This window comes from Narcine bancroftii, chromosome 1, assembly GCF_036971445.1.
Source record: "Narcine bancroftii isolate sNarBan1 chromosome 1, sNarBan1.hap1, whole genome shotgun sequence".
Taxonomy (NCBI): Eukaryota; Metazoa; Chordata; class Chondrichthyes; order Torpediniformes; family Narcinidae; genus Narcine; species Narcine bancroftii.
In genome coordinates, this window is record NC_091469.1 from 445520767 (window position 1) to 445546475 (window position 25709).

Here is a 25709-nt window from a genome sequence, read left to right on the forward strand (position 1 = left end):
TTGTTGTGGAGTACATGGACTAGTGCCTTTAAAGCAAAAGGTGGCCAGGCTCAGGAAACTGATTCCAGTGCCAGTAATCTGCCTGGTTGCAGACTAAGAGGGGTTCATGTGGTTTTGCAAGCAGAGAGAGAGAAAAGATCAAACTCTCTCTCTTTAAGAGAGAGTGTGAGTTTTACAGTTCTGCAGTAGCTTTCAGAAGGCTGCAACATGGCAAGCTGGCAGGCTTGTTGAAAACCCCATTTTGAAGACGGGATGCATGTTCCGAGTTTCGCCTGTTGAAAACCCTTGGTCCTTACAAGAGGAAATGGCTGGCTAGAGTTTCTCCTGAAATAATGGAAACAAGAGGAACTCTGCAGTGACCTGGAAGAAGAGGTTATCATTTGGAAAACCCATGATGGGGCAAGTTTCTTCGGCAAGACACTGAAGTGGCTGATCGGAGAAAATCAGTTTGTGTTTGTGTGTCCAACGAGCAACAAATCTCTCTCTGAAACCAACAAGAACCTTCCTGAGTGGTAACCATTTACCTTTAAGCACCGGAGCCTGGTGAAAATTCATAAATGTTAAATTCTGAGCACAGTACAAGAATTGCCTGATAATGGTGAACTTGGAGGAGTGAGAAGTGAGATTGGACTGTGAATCAAAGGACTTTCCTGAACATATACACATTATATTCGCGCTTAGAATTAGAAGGGGGTTAAATTAGGTTAAGTTAATAGTAATAAGTTAAAGTTTGATCCTGTTTTTTTTATGTTTAAAGAAAATTAAAAGCAACTTTTGTCTAAGTAACCATTTGTCTTGGTGGATTTCTATTGTTGCTGGGTTTTGGGCTTCTCTGGACTCGTAACAAAATAAACAATACATTTTTTCCCAACAATCGTGTATATCATACAGAGTCTATTTTATCTCCTGTCCCTCTCACCTCCCTCCCGTACTCTAAATACAAAAAAGAAAAACATAACATAAATTAAACAAATACAAAGAACAAAATATCGTTAAAGTCAAAAACCATTAAGGGAACTTAAGAAGAGCCCAAAGAAACCTAAAATAAAAGGTTAAGGAACAAAATACAAGAACATGTCGCCTGCACCACAACCCACTTCACTGATCTCAAGTATTTCACTCCTGGCACAGTTGTACTCACTTTATCTAAAAAAGGTATAATTACATCTGCGCACCAATGTGCTGCAGATAGGGTTGCCACACCCTAACAACTGTCATATTTTCTCCTTAAATTGTACGTAATTTTCTCCAGGGGAATAAATTCTGCATTTCCGTTTTCTATCGTGTAATATTTAGTTGGGAGTTAGACTTCCATATGACCGCTACACACTTCCTGACTACCAACAAGGTGATCTTCACAAACTGAATTTGGTATCTGGACAGTTTAAAACTCACATCCATCATGTTTCCCAGAAGGTACCATTCTGGAATGTGTGGAAAATCCACCTTTTTTTTTCAGAATGTCCCCCAGATCCTCCCAGAAGGATCTTACCTTTGTACACAGCCAAGTCGAATGGATAAAGGATCCAATCTCCACACCACGCTGAAAGGACATTTCCGAGATTTCTGATTTAGATTTATGTAATTTATTGTGGTGTGAGGTACAGTTGATGCAGGAAATTATATTGCACCAACCTGTACCTGGCATTGATAATTGCTGTCATGCTGTCCAGACAAAGTTCTGACCAGCACTGCTCATGTTCTACAACTGGAACTTCAACTTCCTCACTGACAGTCCTCAATCAGTGGAGATTGGCAACATCACTTCCTTCTTGCTGACCATCCATGCAAAGGCACCTCAACACTGTGTGATTAGTCCCCTGATCTGGCCCCTGTATATTTAGGATAGTACAGCCAGGTTCAGCTCGAAATATAGGATGAATAATGAAGAATCTGGTTGTGGGATTACAAATATCAACTTTGCTCTCAATTCCAATAAGATCGAAGATATTATTGTACATTTGAGGAAGAGGAAGCCAAGGCACCACACACCTGTCTGCATTGATGGGATGTTGGTGGAGAGGGCGAGCACCTTCAAGTTCTTTCCAGTCCACACAGGACAACCTCTCCTGGAACCAGCACATCGAGATACCCAAGAAGAAACCACTCCAATGCCTCTACTTTCTTAGAAGACTGAGATTTGGCATGTAGTCAAAAACTCTTATCAAAGTGCACCATGGAAAGCATACTGACTGGATGCATCACAGCCTGGTTTGGGAATTTGTGTACCCAGGAACATGGAAGGCACAGAAAGTAGCAAACATACTCAAATGCATCACTGGATTTGACCTTCATCCAATGAAACCATCCATGAGAAGCACTCCCTCAAGAAGACAGCCAGCATCATAAAGAACCCCCATCATCCTGGTTACATCATCTTCTCACTGCTACATTTGTTAGAAGATGCAGAAGCCTGAAGTCCAGCACTTCTAGGTTCAAGAATATTTTGTTCCAACTGCTGTCAAGCTCTTGAATCTCCTTTTATTATGCTCACTGTAAACTACTTTATGATAAATATAATCTCTTATATTTCTTACATCTTTCTGTACTGGGATATACTATTGTAGTTATTTTTTTTTAAACCTGCTTGATTTTGGTGCATAAATAATAAACTCATGACCATTATCAATACTGTATTGAACTTCTACTTATGTCCTGTGAAATATATACTGACCCGTTTGGATCATGGCATGGTTTGGGAACTTGAGTAGTCTGGAATACTGAAGGTTCTAGAAAATAGTAAGCCTAGCCCATCTCTGGCACTAACCTCCCATCAAGGCAGCCACCATTATAGAAATTCCCCATCACTCTCTAGTTATGCTCTTTTCTCACTGCTACCTTTAGGTAGAATGTATGCCTTATAGCTCCAGTACCTCGAGGTTCAATAACAGGCTTTTTTCTAACAGCTATCAAGATCTTGATCCTCCCTACACTACCTAACCATGATACAAGCGACAATTGTTACTGTATTTTACATTCCTGTCTAGTTAAAGCAAGTAACAACTTCAGTTGCACTGATGTATATGACAAAATAAATTCTCATCTCATTAATCTACTGTGTCTATAATGAATCTACAGCCATTAATTCAGCCGATATTGATCCTTTTTTACTTTTCCCATATTCTTATCAACACTCCCAGATTCTACCAATTAACGACACATTCGAGGGGATTTACAGTCGCCAATTAACCATCACTCTACATTATTCCTTCCTGACCTATTCCAATTTCTTCTGTCCTTGGTAAAAACCTGCAAGATTTCAAATTTCTTCCAGCTCTCTCCCACCCCACCAAATTTCTTCCAGCTCTATCCCACCCCCCCCCAAATTTCTTCCAGCTCTCTCCCACCCCACCAAATTTCTTCCAGCTCTATCCCAGCCCCCCCAAATTTCTTCCAGCTCTATCCCACCCCCCCATATTTCTTCCAGCTCTATCCCACCCCCCCAAATTTCTTCCAGCTCTATCCCACCCCCCCAAAAATTTCTTCCAGCTCTATCCCACCCCCCCACAAACGCTGCTTTGGCGCTAGGCATTTCCAACATTTGCAGTTTCCAGTAATAACTATGGCACATGTACCAGACACAATGAACTCGACCATATCATACAACCTCATTTAGAAATTCATGAAATACACGTTCAAAGATTGCACAGTTTTTCCTTTAATCTTATCTTTAGACTTGGGGTTAGGCTTGTTGGTGGTGGAGGTGCATCAGAAACTGACATTGCTTCCAAAGTCAGCTCAAAACTTTTTTTTTTTTGCTCATTGCCTCTTATTTTTCCAAACCAAACGTTGCTTCGTGGAAGAGGTGGAAAGGATGGGGGTTTTGTTCATCCATTGGTGAAAAATAGATTGATGGCACAATTCAGATTTTTAAAAATCATCTTCCCATTCCCGTTCAAATTTGCCAGTTGCATTTGGATTAATTGTTGCAACTTTCATCACATGGTCTCCCTCTGTTTTTTTTCGCGGGGCTTGGATTAATAATCCCCGAGGATGTTGGTCCTTTCGTTCCCACCAGGATCCCAGAGACCGACCTGTTGTGGAGGCTGCAGGGCCCAGACCCTCCACGAGTCACGTCCATGTCACTAGCATGGGGCATCCCAAAGGAGCCACGCTGACAGTTTAAACGTTCACAAATACCTCGGCCACTGTTTGCCAGTTGTTTTAGGCGGTCCGCCGCAAGCCCCGGGCAGTCTGTGGACTTGTTGTGGGGTGGGTTGGGGTTGGGGTTGTTGGGGGGGGGGGAGGCATCGAGTGCGGACGGGGCCGCCTCGACCGCTTCCCCTGGAGTTGATGGACGAAAGGAAAGAAGATGGCGGCGCCCACGTCGAGCGGATCATGGCGGACGCCTCAAGGTGCAAGCACAGAAAGCAGGCGAATCCGAGGAGAAAACACGGTGAGTCAGGGCGCCTTTCAGCCCCCGTCTCTGTCAGGAGGCGGGCCAAACCTCGCGGGTGTTTTGACCCGGCCTGGGGAGGTTTCGTTTTCCAAAAATAACGAACTGCTGCGAGTGATCTGGTTTGCAGGCTGCTCGGCCTGGGGTTTTTTTTAAACCTGGCCTATCCGCCTACTCTTTGCACCGGCCTTCTCGCCCTGACCTTTCCGTCTGTGGCAGTAATTGCAGACCGAGGGAGGGTGCTGATTTTTTTTTAGTGCCTCGGCTGCTTGTCAACAACCATGGACGGCGTGGGCATCTGCAGGCGGGCGATGGTTGTCATTGGGGCTGCACGCCCGCCCGGCAGCCGCTGAAGGAAAGGACGGCGGCTTCCTCGGAAGCTCCAACTCCCACCGTTTGCTGCCGGGCCGGTGTGGGCGGGTGACGTGCGAGCACCTGCAGCAGGCAACCTCCTGGGCCTTGGTGGGCATTCAAACATTTCTTAATCAGGTTTTGTTTTTGCAGCTCTCAAATAGTGGGGGTCTTCCAACATGGTTTTTTTTTAAAAACCCCTCCCACGGTTAAGCATTCATTTATTGTACCTGAGTTTGTACACCCCTGAGAGTCAAAGTGATGGGATAACTGGGAAAACCAGAATTGAATGTTTTTAATTCGGAGGGAAATCAATGCAGATATGTCAACTGATAATTGTTGGGGGGTTTTAAAATAATAAATAATTCCAACATTTATTATACATAAGAATAAGCAGCACTGTTCTTCAATCTGACTCACTTAAACAATTTTCACACTGGCAGGTGAACCTGGGAATCCACTGGTTCACCTGCCAGCGTGATTGCTCTGAACCTGGTTTGGGGGAGGAGCAAATCGACCCGGGGCTGATGGTTGTATCAGAGCCGAGCTGTTTCAACTCTGCTTCAATGTGAACAGGCCTCCTGGCGGAAAACAGGTGGTTTGGAGGGAAGGTCAGTGTTTTTGGTGTTGCTAAGGCAAGTGTTCTGTTTTTGAAGGTTTTTAATACCAGTATTAGTGTGTAGTTTTAGTATTGAGATTATGGTGACCATCTGGACGACCGAGAGGTGTGGAAGATCCTCTCGATAAGGGCCGAGGAGGAAATCTCCAAGCCCCATTCACACTGGCACTTTAACCCAGAAATCAACTGCCAATCTACTGGTTAACATGCCAGTGTGAAAGCTCACGAACCGGCACACAGGTATCAGATCGCCCAGGGATGAACCGCCTAGGGAGGGGTGTATCATTGCCGATTCATTTTGAATCAGTGTACTGGTTAGCCCAGTGTGAAAGGGACATGGAGTATGCAGGACGTCACCACTGGAGGATAGACACCCCTTTGCTTTGAGTGTGAAAGGGTGCAGAGTACCAGTGTGAACAGCAAAAACGCTATTTTGAACCAGTTCATTGAACTGCCATATTACCGTTAGCCAATGTGAAAAGGGCTATATAACAGGCACCGTGAAGTATGGCCCATTATGTGAGAGGGTCTTCTGTAGGCTCAGGTATCTAGATTTGACACTAGGTCTGCCAGATTGTGAGGGTGCTGGTCCTCGGTTTGAATAGTCTGAAGCCCATTGCAGTAGATTTTCCCACGCTCTTTTATAAATTGTGCATATATGTTTTATTAAATTGTGTATTTTCCTACACACTTTCATACATTGTGCACATGCGTCTTATTAAATTGCGTGTGTTTTTTTTCCCCCAAGCCCTTTCATAAATTGTGAGCTTTTGTACTTTATTTCCACTGTGATTCAATGCCCTGTGCATACGTAATACTTCACTCGGCATCACCACTGGAGGTTAGGCCCCCCCTTAGCTCTGTGAAAGAGGGTAATTAATGTTAAAGGGCACAAGGACCTGGGATTTTATAGTCCAGTGTGAACGGCCCTCCCAGTATTTCAACACAGGTAATTCACACACCAATTTAATGGGTTGCCAATGTGAAAAGGTCTAAATCGTCATGAATGACTAAATCTTTTAATTTGTTGTCTATGAAATATTTTGATTGTATTCTGAAATCTTTCTAAATCAGCCCAAATGATTTTTTTTTCCAATTAAAGTTTGGAGCATATCACTGACAGCAAAGAAAAATACCATCTCATAAAATGAATAACAGCTGGGGGGGGGGGGGGGGGAATATTTTAAACAAAGATCACTATGTATTAATTTTTAATGTTTTTGAACAAGAAATTTAAGTATAAATTTTAATGTATATGTGAAATTAAATAAAATTTTCAAAATAATAGTTTGGTGGAAATAGCTGGATTTATTGTTTTAGTGAAGGTACACAATTTATGGATGTGATTTATAAGTCAATTGTTTTGTAATTTTGTAGCATTGTTTTGAGTGATACCACACATCGATAACCTTGTAGTTTTGGGATCAAAATATTAAAGGTGTCATTAGGCCTATTTGATCTGCTTGAATTTTGGTGTACGTAATTTTAATTGTTTTTATGTTTATGCATTCTGATTAAGAATTTTTAGATTAAAAATTGATGGAAAACATTATCAGTGTGATTCATTTCACAGTGACATTGTTTACCTGATTCAAAGTTCAGATTTATTACCAGAGTGAATATATGACTTCACGTACAATCCTGAGATTCTTTTTCGCATGGATGAAAATTTAGGAAGGATCGCAGAAGTGGGTATGTCCTTTGAGCCTGTGTAATGGAGCAATGGATTTTTTTTTTAGGTGGAGTACAGTGTGTGCAGTTCTGGCCCCATCCTTTACACCCAGGGTTTATCTGCCACGGCCTACAAGCTGGGATGGTGACAGCCAGGTCCTCGGGTCATAGATGTTAGGTCAGAGTGTCCTTCTCTTAGATCAGTGGTTTTCAAACTGCCACCCTAAACTCGCATTCCACCTGAAGCAATCCCTACACCATGCATCAGAAATGCATGCCCTTGGTCCTGTTGTAATGTAGCACAGGCAAATCCCTACACCATAAGTCTTCTGTGATTGGTAAGGGATTGCTTAAGGTGGAATGCGAGTGCAAAGGGAAGTTGAAAACCACAGATCCAATTGTTACTGAAATATTTTGCTTGAGAAAAAATTGTCATTGACCCATTTCCTTTAGAGTTATGAAACCATGCACATAACGAGTCAATAAGGTACGAAGAAAACAGTGTGTTTCTAACCTTTTTCTTTCCACTCAGATACCACCTTAAGCAATCCCTTACTAATCACAAAGCACTTATGGCATGGGGTTTGCTTAAGGTGGACTATAAGTTTAGTGGGGCAGTTTGAAAACCACTGTCCCAGATGGATGGTCTGACAAGACTAACGAGCCCCTTCTGCCCAGGTTTGAAATCATAGTTTTCCTTCGATTAGGCTGGCTACCAACCCAGGGTAACAAGCCTACTCATCCAGTTATACCGCCGGACATTTGGTCGCGCCAGGTTGTCGCAAATTCAATGCAAATGGGGACACTGACAAAAAGGTATTGCTACCGATGCAGTAATGTAGAAGAGGCCGTTTGCTGTGATCACCTGCCTGGTAAGACAGACAGTGGCCACGTGACAATTACTATACTGAGAAAGGAGAGGAGATGTATTATGCATGTGCTTGCCCTGGGTGAGCAAGATATCAGGCCTAAACCTCACCCGATGTATTGGCAAACTAGATGAACTATTGCATTTCTTAAAGTTGTCATTGTGCAAAATGAATAATTTGAATGTTGACATTAGATGTTAAGGAGAACTTTGCTGATTGTAAATTTTTGTACATCAGTTATTATAAAATTAGCAGTTGTTTTGGTCCTGTTGTAATGTAGCGTGGAGAATAGAGCAATTTTCAAACCGATTAACTCAACTGCACGGAAGATCAGAATTCTATATACCTTAGCCTGGACCTGTTATTGAATAAATTGTTTATTTTCATTTATTTAAGTATAATGTACTGACGCACTGAAAGTTTTATTTGTAACTTCACGTGTATCTAAAACACACAACAAAAGAAACAAATGAAAGTAAGATTTAAAAAAAGGAATAAATATTCATGTTTGGCTGAGAATGCAAAATGTGATTTTATCATTTGTGCAGACAGATTTTTGGTGGTCTTACGGTCAGTGTTATAGTCTCTCAGCTGTTTGGGGGGAAAAAACTGTCCTTCAGGGCTGCTGCATTTCAGCCTTCTGCACATTCTGCCTAAAAGTACGAGTGAGAAGAGAGTGTGGCCAAGGTGACTGGGTGTATTATGATGTTGTCGGTCTTCTGAAGGCAGCACCTTGCTTAGATGTCTCTGAGGTTGAGTCACATAACATGGAACCAGGCCCTTCCACCCAACTTGCCCATTCTGACCAAATATCCCACCCACGCTAGTCCTACCTGCCCTCTACACCTATCTGAACTATCTGTCTGCCCAATTATTTTTATTAAATTTCAAAATAGTACCTGCTTCAACTATCTCTTCTGCAGCCTATTCCACACACACACTCTGTGTTTTTTCTCAGGATCCTGTTTAATCTCCTCCTTCAGCTTAAATCTCTGGATGCTGATTTCCCTAACTCTGAGCAAAAGACTCTCTGCATTGACCTGATCTATTCCTCTGATTTTTTTATACACCTCATCCTCTTTTGCTCCAAGGAATAAAGCTGTATCCTTCTCACTCTCTCCCTTTAGCTCCAGCCCCTGAGAACTGGTAACCTCTTTCCTGCATTGTGGTGGCATACTCTAAATGGGGCCTCACGGAAGTCTTGTACAATTGCAACATGACCTTCCAATTTCTATTATCAACACTCTGATGAAGGCCAAGGTACCAAAAGGCTTTTTGACCACCTTATTTTTCTGTGATGCCATTTTTAACGTACTATGTACCTGTACTCCTAGATCCCTCTGCTCTCCACCTCTCTCCAGATCCCTTCCATTCACTGTGTTGATCCTAAGACCTCCAAAAATGTAACACCTCCTATTTTTCTGTATTAAGTTCCAGCAACTATTCCTCTGCCTAGCTGTCGAACCGATCAAAATCACGCTGCAGTCTTTGGCTGGAATCTTCATTATTTGCAATGCCAGACACTTTAGTGTCATCTACAAATTTGCTAATTGTGTCGTATGTTTTCATCCAAATCATTGATATAGATGCCAAAGAGTAATGGGCACACCACTAGTCACAGGCTTCCAGTTAGAAAAACAACTTTCCACCATCACCCACTGCTTTCTTCCATGACGCCAATTTTCTATCCTTTCTATCTCGCCTTGGATTCCATGTGCTGAAATTTATATGAATATATAACATCTACATGTCTGCTCTTGTCTACCTTCTTGCTCACGTCTTAAAAAAAACTTGAACAGATTTGTGTGGCATTATTTCCGAGTTACAGAACCAAGCTGACTATCCCTAATCACCTCTGCCCATCTAGGTGCATGCACATCTTCTCCCTCAATACTCTTCAGTAACGTACCAGCCATATATTTTGACTCACTGGCTTGTATTTCCAAGGGTTTTCCCTGCAGTCATTTTTGAATAGAGACATATCATTTGCCACTGTCTAATCTTCTGGTATTTATGACTCATCATTTTCATCCGGGGCACTTGCAATTTCCTGTCCAGTTTCCCACAGTGTTCTTGGATATATCGATCAGTCCAGGAGATTTCTCTGCTTCCATATGCATCAGAACCTTGTGCACCTCCTTAACTGTAATGCTGAATGTTCTTAAGACTGCCATTGACTGCCCCAAGTTCTCCTGTCCTAGTATCTTTCTCCACAGTAAAGACAGAGGTCAAGTATTTATTGATGATCTTCCCCATCTCCTCTGCTCAACACAGTTATCATTGATTCCTGAGCGATCCTATATTTTCCCTTTCCCTTTGTGTACTTAAAAAAAAAAAAAAAAATCTTGGGATTATCCTTGATGTTACCCCCTCCATAAATCTTCGTCCGTGAAGCCAAGCCAAAGATCTGCCAGAACTATTCCTTTCCCCTTTTTGTCTTCCTGATTACCTATCTTAGCTTGCTCCACTGTTCCCAAAAATCCTACAAATGTATCCTTGATCAAAGTTATTTTCCACTTCCTCCAACTAGACTGTTCTAATTACTTGAGCTCTTGTCTTGTACCTACGAAGTTTGCCTTGCCCCAATTCTGATTTTTAACTCATGGTATTGTTTAGTCTCTCGACATAACTATCTTAAGCCTCGTAGAGCAATGATAACTGGTCTCTTCAGGCTCATCCAAAACTCTTCATTCACTTGTTCTACACAAATGCACTGGAGAAACTCAGCAGGTCACACAGTATATGAATACTTTGATTTGTGTATTGTACTCCATCTCAGTGTCTGCAGACTTTGCACTTGTCCTTCCCAGTTTCCCAAGATTAGATCAAGCATTGGCCTCTCCCCTATGGGATCTTTACATATTACTTTCCTGAACACATTTGACAAATTCCATTGAGTTAAACAAGGTCTGCAGATGCTATGATTGTAGTTTAATATACAAAAGTGCTGGACAAACTCAGCTGGTCGTGCAGTGTGATAAATTCCATCCCTTATAAACCTTTCACTCTATTATGACTTTCACAGTCAAATTTGGAAAGTATGTTGTCTTTAAGGAGTTTTTACGTTCTCCCCGCGTCTGCGTGGGTTTTCTCTGGGGCTCTGGTTTTCTTCCATCCTTCAAAAGCTTACTGGGGTATAATTTGATGGGGTGTAATTCGGGTGCCACAGACTCGTAGGGCTGAATTGGCCTGTTATAGTGCTGTAAGTTTAATTTAAAAAAAAATTAAAAATCCCCTTTCATGATAACCTTATTTTACTGACAGCTGGTAGCAATCTCGTGGCATATTTGCTCCTCTAATTCCCATTGACCAGGGGTCTGTAGTACTGTCCTGAGGGTGATTGTATCTCTCTTGTTCCTCTGCTCCATCTATATAGCCTCACTAGCTGGCCTTTCTGTAACGTCACCTTTGACCATCGCTGTGACATCCTCCTTAACACAATACTGACACCTTTTTTACCTGCTCCTCTGTTTATCCTGAAGCACCTCTACCCTGGAATATTGAGCTGCCAATTTTGTCCTGCTCCTCTCTTATCCAGGTTTCTGTAATGGCTACCTTGCCCTATTCACATGTTTATCTATGCCCTTGGTCATCTGCCTTATCTGACAAGCCTCTAACATTAAAATAGGTGCAATTGAAACCAACAGTTCTCCCTTGCTCCCTGCCTTTCTCCTACGCACTCAATTTCTTTCATCACCTGCCGTACCAACTTCTAACCTCTCATCTGCCTCTGTCCTACCCAAACCCTCCTGATCTTGTTCAAACCCACCCATGTAGCATTTGTGAACAACTTTGCTAAGTGTAAGGTCCAACTTCAGTCTCTGTTCGCTAATGTTCCCTGAGATGTCAGCACCTTTCTGCAGCTTTCTGTATTCGTGGGCATTCTAGTTTCCAAACTAAGCTGTGATGCAACCAGTGCTTTCCACTGTATACCTGAAGGAGGTCAATAGAGTATGCAACGACTTGCTGAATCTCCTCAAACTCCTCATGAAGAAGAGATGTTGATGTATACTTCACTGATTTTTGGACATCCAGGAACCTAAAGCTATTAACCCTCTCCACTGCTGTTCCTTCAATGAAGAGAGATGCATTTTCCCCTGGCTTCCTGTTCCTAGAGTCTATAGTCGGCTCGCTGGTCTTGTTGATCTTGAAAGCAAGATTTTTCTGGCATCACACAGCTAGATTATTGATCTCCATTTTATTTTTTTAAAAATCTTGTACCCACAGCAACTCTGCATAATTATATATCTAGCCTTTTATATTTATTATCTCTTTTTCTGTCGTAGCATATGATGAAATGCAACTTGTTATTGTAGTTGGTATATCTTGCCTACCTGTGCGGCTGTAAGTAAGAATTATGGAGCATTTATGCATTTTAAACTCATCCCATATTCTGACTTATTCTGTTATTTGGCCAACAATGGTAGTGCTGTCAGCAAATTTGTAGATTTTGTTGGAGCTGAATGTAGTTATGCATTCATGGGTATAGAGGGAATAGAGCAGAAGACTAAGCTTGCAGCCTTCAGGTGCCTCTGTGTTGGTGATCAGTGAGGAGGAGGTGATGCTGCTCTTGTGGAAGTCAAAGATCCAGTTGCACAGTCCCAGATCTCAGAGTTTGGATTTCAATTTAGATTTTATGACAGTGCCTTTTGGCTCTGGAACTAAAGAGCTAAACTAACAATCTCCAGGGTGCGACAGAAACATTGTTAATAAACATCATTTAACTAACATAAAACAACTTTAATTTGAATTTCAACCTTAGAAGAAAACTTTGAATGAGATTTGGTTAATAGTGAATCGGCACCTGGCAAACTGAGTCTTGGATTTAAACTCTCTTAGGTTGATGAGATAAAAATCTGTTTTTAGCTGTAAAATGACAATATGAAATTAATCTATTTGCCCAGAATTGACAATTTATTTATGCCCAGAAAATCTTGTGTGGGGATTCTGGAATCAAAAGAGTGCAATGTGGAACTTGGAACAAAAAAAATAACCACTGGAGATACTTAGGGCCAAGCAGCATCTGTGGAGGCAAAGGTAAACACACAATGCTGGAGAAACTCAACTGGTCAAAAAGTCTATGTAGCAGAGATAAAGATGCATAACCAACGTTTCAGGCTTGAGGCACAGGAATTGTCGATATTTTGGGTTGAGGCCCTTCATCAGGAAGATGGACAGTATAAAGGGGTGAGGTGGGAGTTGGCAAGTTGTAGGTCGACCAGGGATTCTCTTGTCAAATTGAGGGTGAGGTCTGTGGTTAGATTCATTTTACTTTGCTTCTTCCTGCACCACTCATGACTTACTGATGTCGTGTGTGGGTGTACAACATGAAAAGAGTTCCAATCTTTCACATTAGTTTCATCCATCATGTTGAACATTGAAATCAAAGCTAAGATTAATACTGAACATGGTTGAATGGAATACATTATCTTGTACTGAAATACAAAAGGTTTTGAAACATTATACTTGGTGTCTTCGCATCCTATAAAAAAACATATATTGTTGCTTTTGAAAATCAAATAATGCTATAAAAATGTAGTACTTGGCATGGTATACGGCTGTGCTAATTCGCAGTACCGAAGAAGTACAGTTTGTTTTGCCAATGACGCCTACTCACTGAGAATGATTTAAAAAAAAATGGATGATCATGTGTGTGTTTGCAGCAGTTTGCCACAAGGGAAATTCCTAAACTCGTCTTGGTTATTGAAGTGAATTGATGAGTAGAGGCTAGACATGTCCCTGGAGGGGGAAAAAGAAATTCTGGACCAGTTAACATGGGATGTTATTACATACCTCTTAATGGGGGCGGGGGGGGGGGGTGGGGGGTTGGGGAAGTGTACACCGTGAAAAGACCTGAAAGTGCGGAGAATTCAATATCTGATTTAAGAGGTAATTATAAACCACAGATGCAATTGTTTATTTGGAATTTTGTTTATAAATTTAGGTAAATAATCCAAACTGCACAACAGGAACTGTTTTCCTACTTAAGTCTGTTTCAGATTTTTTAAAAGCTATTTTCATGAATCTGTTGGAAATGAAACTCAACTCCTGCAGATTCTTAAGTGGATTTGTGCATCCCACTTCACTGGAATACCAGTGATATTAATGTTGCTATGTTCACAGAAGATTGCAGTGACAAGTGAGCTAAATCTGTGGCTTCTGGAGCTGTATTTCTGATTATTTAATCAATTTTGACAAGTGGGGTGCTGGAATTTATATTGTTAGGATCATTTATTGGAGTAGAAGGAAACTTTCCATCAGAAATCTAAGCACATCTTTCTTTCTGAAGTGTCCTGTTGTAACAATATGCTTGTTAACATCACATTCTACATCCACCTGACATGTGGCTTCATCCTGGGAATGATGGCTTTCTGACAATTCATACGAGTATGAGTTGTGATTTAAGACTCCTGAGGTTTCCATCTCTGGTACGATCTCCGTTCTTTCCTTTATTTATCCATATGTATTGGTTTTATAGTTAATGTTTCTTAAATGAGAAGTCACAAAAGCCTTGCAGATAGAATCACTCATTTTGTGCATAATTGGCAGAAACAAGAATTGGCTGATAAATGCTAATAGAAACCGAAGATTAAGGAAAATTATTTTGATTACTGAGATTAATTGATCTAAGCAGCATTAGAACAAAATTTTATTTAGCCTCTTGGGAAAATCGTGTTCTACATATCTTAAAAACTGAGATTAATAAGTATCTGTTAATCACAACTGTGAAAATTAATTAGCAATATTACATCAATTGCTGTTTGTCCAAGAATTTAAATTTGTATCAACATGTTGCATGGAGAAGTATATTTTTTTAAACTTCATTCCTGAAAAATCTGACTAAGTTCCAGAATTGCAATTACTGCCTTTGTTTTCTATCCCTTTAGTTTTCCTACAATGCCTTGAAAACTTTACCTATAGCACCACAGTAGACAATGGCCAAAGTCACTGGGGAAGTTCCAAGGTTTTCTCACTCTTAAGAGGTTATGAAATGAGTGAGAGCAAACAGGAGGGAAAAACAGATAAAGTGGAAGAAGTTGTAACAATGAGTCAATGAGAATGAAGCCAGAATATGAAATGAATGCAGAGGGTGAATTTCAGTTCTTTTAGTTTTCTACTGAATGAGCAGATTAGTGAATAACAGTCTTTCAGGGGCCTCTTTCTTGCAGTATTATCTTTCGATTTTGTCATTTTAGACGTTTCATTGAGAATCAGGAAAGTTTAGAAAATTAAAGATGACAGTAAGGATTTCAACAGACTGCAGCAGAGCATCAGGTCTGGGAGGAGAGGAGGTTTTTGGAATTGAGGGGAGGTCTGTGACGAAACTAAGGTAAACTGATTTGGAAATTGACTCAAGATGTGGGCAGGGGGGGGGGTGGGCCTTAACAATATCACAGTTCAATGAGAAGGTTCAGAAGTGATCTGATAGAAGTCTTTAAAATAAGAAATGGTTCAGAGTTGATAAAAATGGGTTAATGGGTTCATGTTTAAAGGAAAGTCAAGCTACATTAAATAATTTGTGCAGTTTCGATCATTTGCCTATATTAAAAACAAAAACAGATTTCCAAATGATTGTTTTCATCTGTATTTTTTTTAATGAGCTTTTAAGTCATATATTTAATCTCTGAACTCTCATTATGATGTCACATAGAAAATTCTGAATAAAGTTTATTGAAGTGGTGAGAATAGGTATGATAAAGTGAATGCAGGACATTTTATTGGAACATGAACAAAAACTCCAAGACCTGGGACCCAACACCTCACCGTGCAATTGGATCACGGATTTCCTCATCTCCAGACCACAATCAATGAGGATTGGCAAGAATATCTCCTCCACAATCTCCTATCAGTGGAGGAGCACCACAGGGCTGTATTCTTAGCCCCCTGCTCTACTCACTTTACACCTATGACCGCGTGGCTTGGTATGACAATAACAACATCTACAAATTTGCCGACGATACCACGGTAGTGGGTGGTATAAAGGATGGGGATGAGTCACCATACAGGATGGAGATTGAAAACTTGGCTGAATGGTGCACCAACAACAACCTTGCACTCAATGCTACCAAAACTAAGGAGCTGATTGTTGACTTCAGGAAGAGAAAGCTGGAGGCACACTATCCAGTGATCATTGGGGATCAGTGGTGGAGAGGGTGAGCAAATTTAAGTTCTTGGGAGTCACTAACTCAGAGGATCTTTCCTGGACCCGACACACTAATGGCATCATAAATAAAGCATGTCAGCGCCTCTACCACCTCAGGAGTTTGTGAAGGTTTAGTATAACACCAGAAACCATGGCAAATCTTTAGAGATGTGGTGGAAAGTGTGCTGTCCGGCTGCATCACAGTCTGGTATGGGAACACCAATACCCCTGCGCATAAAGCCCTGCAAAAGGTAGTGCACGCTGTCCAGGATATCACAGGCAAAACCCTCTCCACTATCGAGAACATTTACAGGGTACACTCTCATCAGAGAGCAGCAGCAATCATCAAGGATCCACACTATAACTCCTCTGTTCTCACTGATTCTGTCTGGAAAGAGGTATAGGTGCCACAATACACACAACACCAGGTTCAGGACTAGCTGCTGGCCTTCCTCCAAAGTACTCAATCAGGGACTCTTTTAATGACTTTCTTCAGTATAGGTGCGCCCCGACCTAGAATTTTTCAGTTATGATGCTTTGAATCCGTACTTTCAATTTTGAATTCCAATCTGTTCCTGTTCTTGCGATATGCAGTATGCTACTCTCTCGCAATGTTGACTCAACCACACTCACAATCTCTGTCGCGATCATGCGAACGAGTGAAATTGATGACACTAACATCCCCACCATCCTCACCATCAAACAATTAATTTTCGTTCAATGCTTCGAACATTCTTCATGCTCAGTGTTCTTTCAGCCATTAATGGTTTTTTTCTCAGGATGGAATAAAGTTTTTCAAAAATTAATTATAAAAGAAAGATTGTAGGTGCAGTATTCTTTTTCAACTTGAGTTTTTTTTTTCGAATGACGATGGGGTTGCTGGAATGCAGCCCCATCGTAAGTGGAGGAGCACTTGTATTGCACAGTCAGTTTGTTTGCATTCATTATCTGTTTACAGTTCTTTATCAGTTTACATGTATACACTGTGCACAGTTTTTTTTACTACCAATAAGTGATAATTCTGCCTTGCCCTCAGGAAAAAGAATTTGAGGATTGTATGTATTCTGATAATAAATCTGAAATCTGAAAAAAGCACCAATGGACTCAATGGCCTATTTCTGTGGTCTTTGTTCTATATTTGAATTTCCTTTGACTATTTAAAAAAAAAAAGATTGTTACTTGGATAGGAATAGATCTCTCAAGCAGGTCCCATACGTAAACTACTGGAGACATTTGGCTATCCATATAAGGAGTAAAGACAGAATACAAAACATTGGTTAAGTTGTACTAGGAGTATCGTGCTTTTCTGGTTATTGGAATACAGGAATGGTGTGATTAAGTGGGGGTGGGGGCAGAAAATAATTCTAGGATGTGGCCTGGATTGGAGGGCTTGAATTGTAAGAAGAGATTGGGAACACTAAGTTTGTTTTCCCTGCAGCAAGGGGAACTGAAAGGTGACATAATAGAGGTACGTAAAATTATGAGAGGCAAAGGTAAAGTAGATAACCAGAGTCTGTTTACATGGAAGCAGGAAAAGATCGGCATCTGTGTTGTTTCTTAAATGAGCAATTCATTGTGGGAGGTAAAACACAGGATTCTGTTGAAATCATGTCTCTTTGGCTTGGCTTCGCGGACGAAGATTTATGGAGGGGGTAAAAAGTCCACGTCAGCTGCAGGCTCGTTTGTGGCTGACAAGTCCGATGCGGGACAGGCAGACACGGTTGCAGCGGTTGCAGGGGAAAATTGGTTGGTTGGTGTTGGGTGTTGGGTTTTTCCTCCTTTGCCTTTTGTCAGTGAGGTGGGCTCTGCGGTCTTCTTCAAAGGAGGTTGCTGCCCGCCAAACTGTGAGGCGCCAAGATGCACGGTTTGAGGCGTTATCAGCCCACTGGCGGTGGTCAATGTGGCAGGCACCAAGAGATTTCTTTAGGCAGTCCTTGTACCTTTTCTTTGGTGCACCTCTGTCACGGTGGCCAGTGGAGAGCTCGCCATATAACACAATCTTGGGAAGGCGATGGTCCTCCATTCTGGAGACGTGACCCATCCAGCGCAGCTGGATCTTCAGCAGCATCGAGTTGAAATCATGGTTAAGTGATAAAACACAGAAACTGAGCAGGTCAAACGGTGCCTTTATGTAGCAAAGGTGAAGATACATCACCAATGTTTTTGGCTTGAGCCCTTCATCAAGGTGTGCTCAAGCCTGAAACGTTGGGGATGAATCTTCACCTTTGCTACATAAAGGCACTGTTTGACCTGCTGAGTTTCTCCAGCATTTGTGTGTTTTTTCAAGTCATTGTGAGATATGAAATTAATGTATTATAGATGAGCACAGTTGGCACAGGTTGGGGGGCGGGAATGATTTGTTTCTGTGCTGCACCACTCTGAGAGCATCTGCATGAAGGTGTGATGCACTTGGTTCTTCCTTAGTTTTTTTTCTCTATCCTGTAGATCAGGGGTGTCAAACTCAAATTCACGGAGGGCCAAAATTAAAAACTTGGACTAAGTTGAGGGCTGAACTAAATATTTATTGAAAATTTTCAACAACATCTGCATGTTTTCTCTTCTTTCAACATATGTAATGTTAAACTTTTTCTTATTAAAATAAATGTTTAATAATAGTTTTGGATAAACTCTTTCCAGAAGCATTAACAAATGAGAAATAAAATATTCAATAAATAATATTTCTCTATAGAGGATTTGTCAAATGTTGCTAGTGTGCTGTCGAATAGTAAAATCTGAGGGCTATTGAGAATGTGGGAGAATAACATGATTCCTGAAACAATCAAATGGGTGACTGATTGTGGGCATGAATTCTAGCAGGGTTATTTGCCATGCCCTTTTTCCATTGGTACAGATATCCTTTGATTTACACACTTTTCAAGTTTTATGCCTAATGAGCTTGTATCAAGGTGCACGACCATTTTTAACCAGGAATATATTTATCACTGTGACATGAAACTATTGGAAGATCGTTTTATCCTGAGATTAAAGTTCATAATACTTACTCAGGCCTGTGTGCGGGAGGGCGGGGTTTGCGGGCGATCGGGTTGGACAACGACAGTGCGGGGGCATCGGCTCGCGCTGTAGGGCGGCATCATCACCGTGAGTCGCGGGTCGGCCTGCGGCAGGGAGGGGGAGTGGGCAATGGTCCTGGCGAGGTCAGGCCTGAGGCCTCCGGTTCCGGGCGCTGGGAAGCAGCCTTGGCTTCCCCTGACACTGGCCAGGCCCCAAAACCAGAGTCCACGGTGAGACCCTGCAACGTAAACAGAGGAGGTGGGGGCGATTAGCGGGCTGACGCCAATGCATTCTGGGATTTGTAGTATTAGCTGTGCATGCGCTATACTGGCGCGGCGGCCAGCGGGCCCCTTCTAATACATTTTTGAAATGATCTTGTGGGCCAAATATAATTATATCGGGTGCCAAATTTGGCCCGCGGGCCAGAGTTTGACATGTGTGCTGTAGATGGTCTGTTTACCACTCATCAGTATTACAGAGAGAACATAATTCAAAAGATAAGTCTTTGTCGCTTTGGAGAAGCTTATGTTGGTGAAAAATGCCATTTGATTTTTAGCTTTGATCAATGGGGCATTCACACTTTTGCATTTCAACACAATAAATTCAATTCTGCTCTATAATATCATGTTGAAATTCAAATTGCTGCAGATTGAAAAAAGAATGTACATTAGTTTCAGTTTCTCATCCATGAGAATAGATATTTTGAAACCTCTTTACCTACAAAACACGTGCACTTAAACCAGCTTATAGGCAAAATACCGCAGGGTGTTCTATTATATTAACTGTCATTTTTCATGAAAATTAATATCTTAAAACCACAGAGTTGGGGGGGAGGGGTAAACTACTCCATAGTCAGATTTCCTGTGGTGAGGGTAAAACAAAGGAATATGTAGAAAGTTTCAATGTTAAAGTGTGGTTTTAAAAGAAGACAGGATAATCTTTGCAATATCTTTTTATCTTAAAAGCTGCACAAATTGACAGCAGTAATGGGAAACGAAAGAAAATTAGATGTTTGAAATCATGGAACCAACTACTTCAATAGGCATGAAAGTGTTAATCTGATCCCAGGAATCTTTTTCCAGATAGGATGGCAGATGATGATGAGTCCTGTTTTCCAACACTATTAATTAGATAACTAAAGCAATGTGATGTTCAGAGTGGATCTAACTTGTTTATAAATGTAGAATATACTGTACATAACAAATGTTTGCTTGCCTCAGTTGATGTCACGTTTCTCACTGGTTTAGGTGACACTGGGTTTCTGTTCCATTCCAGCATCACTATCTTGGTTGGTATTCAGAAGGCTATGTTGTTGGCGGTGCCATACTTTGATGTGGTTGCAGGTGGAAATTACTGATAATGTAAATCTATTTAAAGAAAAATAGCAATCCGTGTATTGGCCAACATGCTTCCCTCAGTTGGTATCGCTCAGCTCTCTCAACCTTGAAGTTCTCTCACACTTTGTGATCTATTGCAGATATTCTCAAAAAAGGTGGAAAGTTTTCCAATCATTACAGGAAAAATGTTCAGGGTGTAATTGACTCTTTTTCATCAATTTGATTTGTTTGCTATCAAGAGCATTAAAATGCATTATGGACTACTATTCGCAGTAAAATATAATTTTATGCTTCGTTACTGAAACTTGTTCAATAAAGGTGACATGTATGGACTTTTTTCAGATAGCATAAACAGGAAAAAGCCACAGTTTACTCAATGCATCAGTTATTTAGTCTTGGATTTTTGGAGGGATGTATTTCAAAAAGATCAGAAAGTTATCTAGTGACAGAATTTTGGAGCATCAGATTATTGCAATTAACAGTGTGTTCCATTCTCCTTTCAACTATCTCCCATCCGCATCCAAAAATTTCCGTAATCTACAATCTGATTCCACCACCTGACACATTTTCCCCTTTCTGCCTTCCGCAAGGACCACTCCTTCTGTGACTCCCTTGTCCACTCAACCCTTCCCACTAATAGCCCTTTTGGGACCTACACCTGTGACCATAGGAAGTGCTAAGCTTGTGTCCACACCTCCTCCCTCAACACCATTTGGGGCCCCAAACAGTCCTTCCAAGTGAAGCATACTTCATTTGTGAACATGCAGGGGCCATCTATTACATCCATTGCTCCCATTGTGGCCTTCTCTTCATTGGAGCGGAGACTGGGAGATTGTTTCATTGAGCACCTTGCAATGACAGAGATCTCCCAGTGGACAATCTTTTTAATTCCATGCTCCTGTGCCATTATGTCTACTCATAACATTGGGTTATGTATCTTTGCTACATAAAAAATGCTGTATGACTTGTTGTTTCTCCATCATTTTTGTGTAAACTACATTCACTGTGTCTGCAGACTTTCTTATTTAACTCCATTTTTAAAAAATATTTTGTTTTAAAAAAAAAATACATAACAACATTTTAAATATACAATATATTAAACTTTTTCCTCATAAACACAGCAAACAAAAACAAAACAGTCTCTCCTTCCCTTCCTCCCATAACTGTTCACCATCAGAGCTTACACATTTTAAGTATATAGGGCTCAACTGGGGAAACTACATCTTTGTATATATATCATAGATATTTTTATACCTTTTTTGTTCCTTTTTATTATTGTAATTCTGGGCCCCTATGTCATATTTGTTCTTTAAGTTGTATGTGATTTTTTTTTCTTTCTTTCCCCCCCCCCCCAATCCAATTGGTATACTGCATTTATAATTGAAATTATAAATGAGTTTTGATATTTGTTCAATTTGTCACTTATTTCCATGAAATTACTTAATAGATATAGCCTGGGTCACCCGTGAAGGCCACACTCCTGTTATCCTGGTTAATTTTTCTGCGATTGTTTAACTCCCCTCTTTACTCATTTTATTCACTTAACCTTTATGCTCATCTTTCCCTTAAACAGTGGTTGAAGCATATAGTATGGGTCTGTGTCATACTGAATTCCATTTTCTCTCGGCTCTTTAGATTTCTTGTTGAGGTGCAAATGTATATTGCATTATAATTTGCAACTTTGGCCTGGAACACCCCTCACTCTTACATTATAAAGATATCAGGGGATGAATAAGGACTGCCGATGAGCAGTTTTGGAGCAGATCTTTCCAGAAAAGGGTTCCCAGCCTGATGAAGCAAGAACATGCACTACATGCACTTTAAACTGCAATGGACAGTAAGGTGAAGGCCAACGATGTGCTGTTGTTCCTGTAACTATGTTCACTCCCACTGAAAAGAAAATCTCTTGAAATCAATTCAGTAATACTCATCGTGTCTTTAAACAATGTCAAAGAGCACTGAATACAGAAAAGGCTGAAGGTTGCAGAGAGATAGGATTGTAATTTTCAGAGTTTTATGAACTGTTTTGTTTCCCTGCTGTTATCAGACTGTTGAATGGGCCTTTCATGACTAAAATTATGCTGGCCCTGTTTAAACAGAATTTTTTCCCTGTAACATAATACTCTGCATTTTCATTTAACTTTGCATGAAAATGGGTTGATGTGCCTGGATACAAGTTTTAAAATAGCAACTTTTTTATAGTTTTTCGATAAATGTAACAATTAAATTAAAAAAAAAATTTGTGGGAGTATTCTTAAAATTGCAATCAGTCCAAGTGATAATAAAAATTGTAGTTTCTGTGTGGAACTCCCCAGGGGGCGGGGGGATATACATTTTAGTTCAATTTGTATTTTTAATAATTGGGGTTTGGTAGGCAATGGTATGGGGTCAGAGCAGTTTTTAATATTAAAAGTAGCATGAGATGTACTCCTTGTCCGAATTTGAATTCAAGTCATCAGTGGGAGAAAAAGACTGGACACTGTTTCTGGTTGGAACCTTTCATCAACACTTGATGAAGATTCCCACCCAAAATATTGTGACCATTTTTTTTCTTCTCCTAATGCTGCCTGATTTAGAGTATCACCAGTAGATTGTTTTTTTTATTCCAGATTCCAGTCTCTGCAGTCTCTCGTGTGAATTGTTTATTGTCACATGGACTGAGATGCAGTAAAAAAAATCTTTGTTTTACTGTTATCTAATCAAGTAGACCTAGCCTTGAGTGCAACAGGTAGAGCAAAATAAAACAAAAGTGTTACAGAGAAAAATGTTTTGAAAACACAGTGCCAGGCAGGCATCATTTTACGAATGAGAGGTTCATTCAAAGAAACTGTTCTTTAATCTTGTGGTATGTATTTACAGACTTGGATAACTTTTGGGTGATAGGAGGAAGGAGAGAGTGAGATGGATCTCTTCATATTGGCTGTTTTCCTGAGGCAGCAGGAAGAACAGATCGAGTAGATAGAGGGGAAATGGGTTTGCTTGATGACCTGAGCTACATTTATAACTCTGCAATTTCTGATAGTCTTGGACCAGAGTGATTCCCATCCAAAGCTGTGATGCATCCGGGCAGGATTCTTTCTGTGGTGCATTTCTATCAATTGGTAAGAGATATTGTGGGCAGGCAGGATTTCTTTCAGCTTTGGATGGTAGATTGTTATTGGTACCTACAAACTTCAAGCTCTCTACCATCTTCCTCTTAGCACTGTTGTTGCAGACCAGGATGGATGTTCCAACATACTTTCTGAAGTCAATGACCAATTCCTTTCTGTGGTTGACATGGAGCAAGTAATTGTTATTTTGACTCATTCCCACATGATTCATTATCATTTTCCTGTATGCCTACTTGTCATTGTTTGAGATCTGGCCTACAACGATGGTGTCATCTGCAAACTTGTTGATGAAATCGTCACAGTACTTGACTACAAAGTCATGATTATATCTGGTGTTTCATAAGGGGTTGAATACACTGCCTTGGGGCACTGCTGTTTTGGACTATCATTGAGGAAGAGGTATTGCCAATCAACACTACTTTTGGCCTAGGCCAGCAAGTTGAGGATTTAGCTGCAGGGGTGGGTATTGAGACCTAGGTCTAAGAATTTGGAGGTGAGTTTGATTGATGTGAATACAGAGCTATAATGATAAATAGGAGTCTGTCAGAGGTGTCCAGATATTCCAGGCCAAGGAGATGGAGTCCACTGTGGACTTGGTAAGCGAATTGTCGTGGATCAAGGTTGCCTGCGCGGCTGGAATTAATGTGACACATGACCAATTTCTCAAAGCATTTGATAATGATGAATATCAACCACTAATGTGCTTTATTTTGTTTTTCTTTGGTACCTGAAACCATATCTTATTTTGCAACACCAGATGATGTTTATGTATGAGTTAGTAGTCCTACTAATCATTAACATTTTTAATGTTTTCTTGATAAATTGTTGAACTACCAAGATTTGACCTTGTCATATTTGCAGAATGTGATTTCTTCATCTGGTAATTGGTACATTTGGCTTTTTCAGTGCATCCTATTCCTCACTGTGGACCAATGTAAAGCTGTTCATCAAAGCACACAGTTCCTGAAATTACTTTCCCAATGCTTGTGAAAGTACTTTAATGATTAATTGCTTTTAGTATCCAGTATTATTTTAAAACTTTCATGTATTGTATATCTTCACTGTGGGCTTTGTTTCTTCCTCTTAATTTTGTGGTTGAATATCTTGAATAGGGAAGACAAAAGTTTCTCTATTTGTGAGCATCTACCTCTTTTGAGATGAGCGCATGTCCATAAGAGCATGTGGAGTATTTTGTGCATTTTTAGTTAACTAGCTATAGGAAAGTTATCAAGCTGGAAAGAGTGCAGAGAAAGTTACTGGGACTAGTGAGCTTGAATTAGGAGAGGCTGGATAGAGTGGGACTTTTCTCTCTTAACCATAGGTTAAAGGAGAAACCTGCCAAGGTTTATAAAATCATACATGGCATAGAATAGGTAAATAGTCAAAGCTTGTATTCCTCATGATTTTTGGGCATAGAGCGAAGTGGAAAGATTTAAAAGAGACAAGAGCACCTTTGCACAGAAGGTGGAGGATATATGGAACAAGCTGCCAAAGAAAGTGGTGGAAGTGTGTACAAATATGACATTCAAAAGACATTTAGACAGGTACACTGATAGGAAAGGTTCCATGGGATGTAGAGAAAATTGGATTAGCTTTGTTGGAACAGGCAAGTTGGGCCAAAGGGCCAGTTTCTGATACTTGGAATTGGAGCAGGCCACTTGAGCCTACTTTTGGCCTAAGCCAGCAAGTTGAGGATTTAGCTGCAGGGGTGGGTATTGAGACCTAGGTCTAAGAATTTGGAGGTGAGTTTGATTGATGTGAAGACAGAGCTATAATGATAAATAGGAGTCTGTCAGAGGTGTCCAGATATTTCAGGCCAAGGAGATGGAGTCCACTGTGGACTTGGTAAGCGAATTGTAATGGATCAAGGTTGCCTGCGCGGCAAATTCCAATTTGATTGTAACTTCAATGACATTTTGAGCCTCCCATTATAAGTATACCCCGTTGCTGATCTACTACCTAACCGTCGCCACTTTCAAAATATTCAAAAACTCTACTTCCAATGCCTTTGTGACTGTTGACTAAAAATTCTCATCCCTGTTTTAAATGAGCAAGTTTAATTTCAGCCTCCTCCACAAAAAGGAAACATATTCTCTGAGCTATTGTCCACTTTTTTTCTGTCATCACCTTAACTCCAGCAGGTACAAGCCCTGATCAATCAATCTTTCCTCATAATATTATGGTTTGTTCAAAGGATTAGT

The 25709-nt window shown here is 40.6% G+C and overlaps 1 protein-coding gene and 1 long non-coding RNA gene across 10 annotated transcripts in view; one reads left to right on the forward strand and one right to left on the reverse strand.

The window, feature by feature from the left end:
- The window catches only part of LOC138751756 (uncharacterized), an 85299-nt gene extending 80496 nt beyond the window's left edge, over window positions 1–4803 (reverse strand). For all 5 annotated transcript variants that reach the window (XR_011350161.1, XR_011350159.1, XR_011350158.1 and 2 more), the window contains exon 1: window positions 4141–4803. This is a non-coding gene — a long non-coding RNA (uncharacterized lncRNA). The remainder of the gene's footprint in view (window positions 1–4140) is intronic.
- The window catches only part of LOC138751754 (zinc finger protein 438-like), a 345388-nt gene continuing 323552 nt past the window's right edge, over window positions 3874–25709 (forward strand). For 2 of the 5 annotated variants that reach the window (XM_069914467.1, XM_069914469.1), the window contains exon 1: window positions 3874–4396. In XM_069914467.1, coding sequence (XP_069770568.1) covers window positions 4294–4396 — 103 coding nt within the window. In that variant the 5' untranslated portion in view covers window positions 3874–4293. Of the gene's footprint in view, window positions 4397–9083; window positions 9167–25709 lie in introns of those variants that run through there. The other 3 variants (XM_069914471.1, XM_069914472.1, XM_069914470.1) reach the window with 2 other exon arrangements.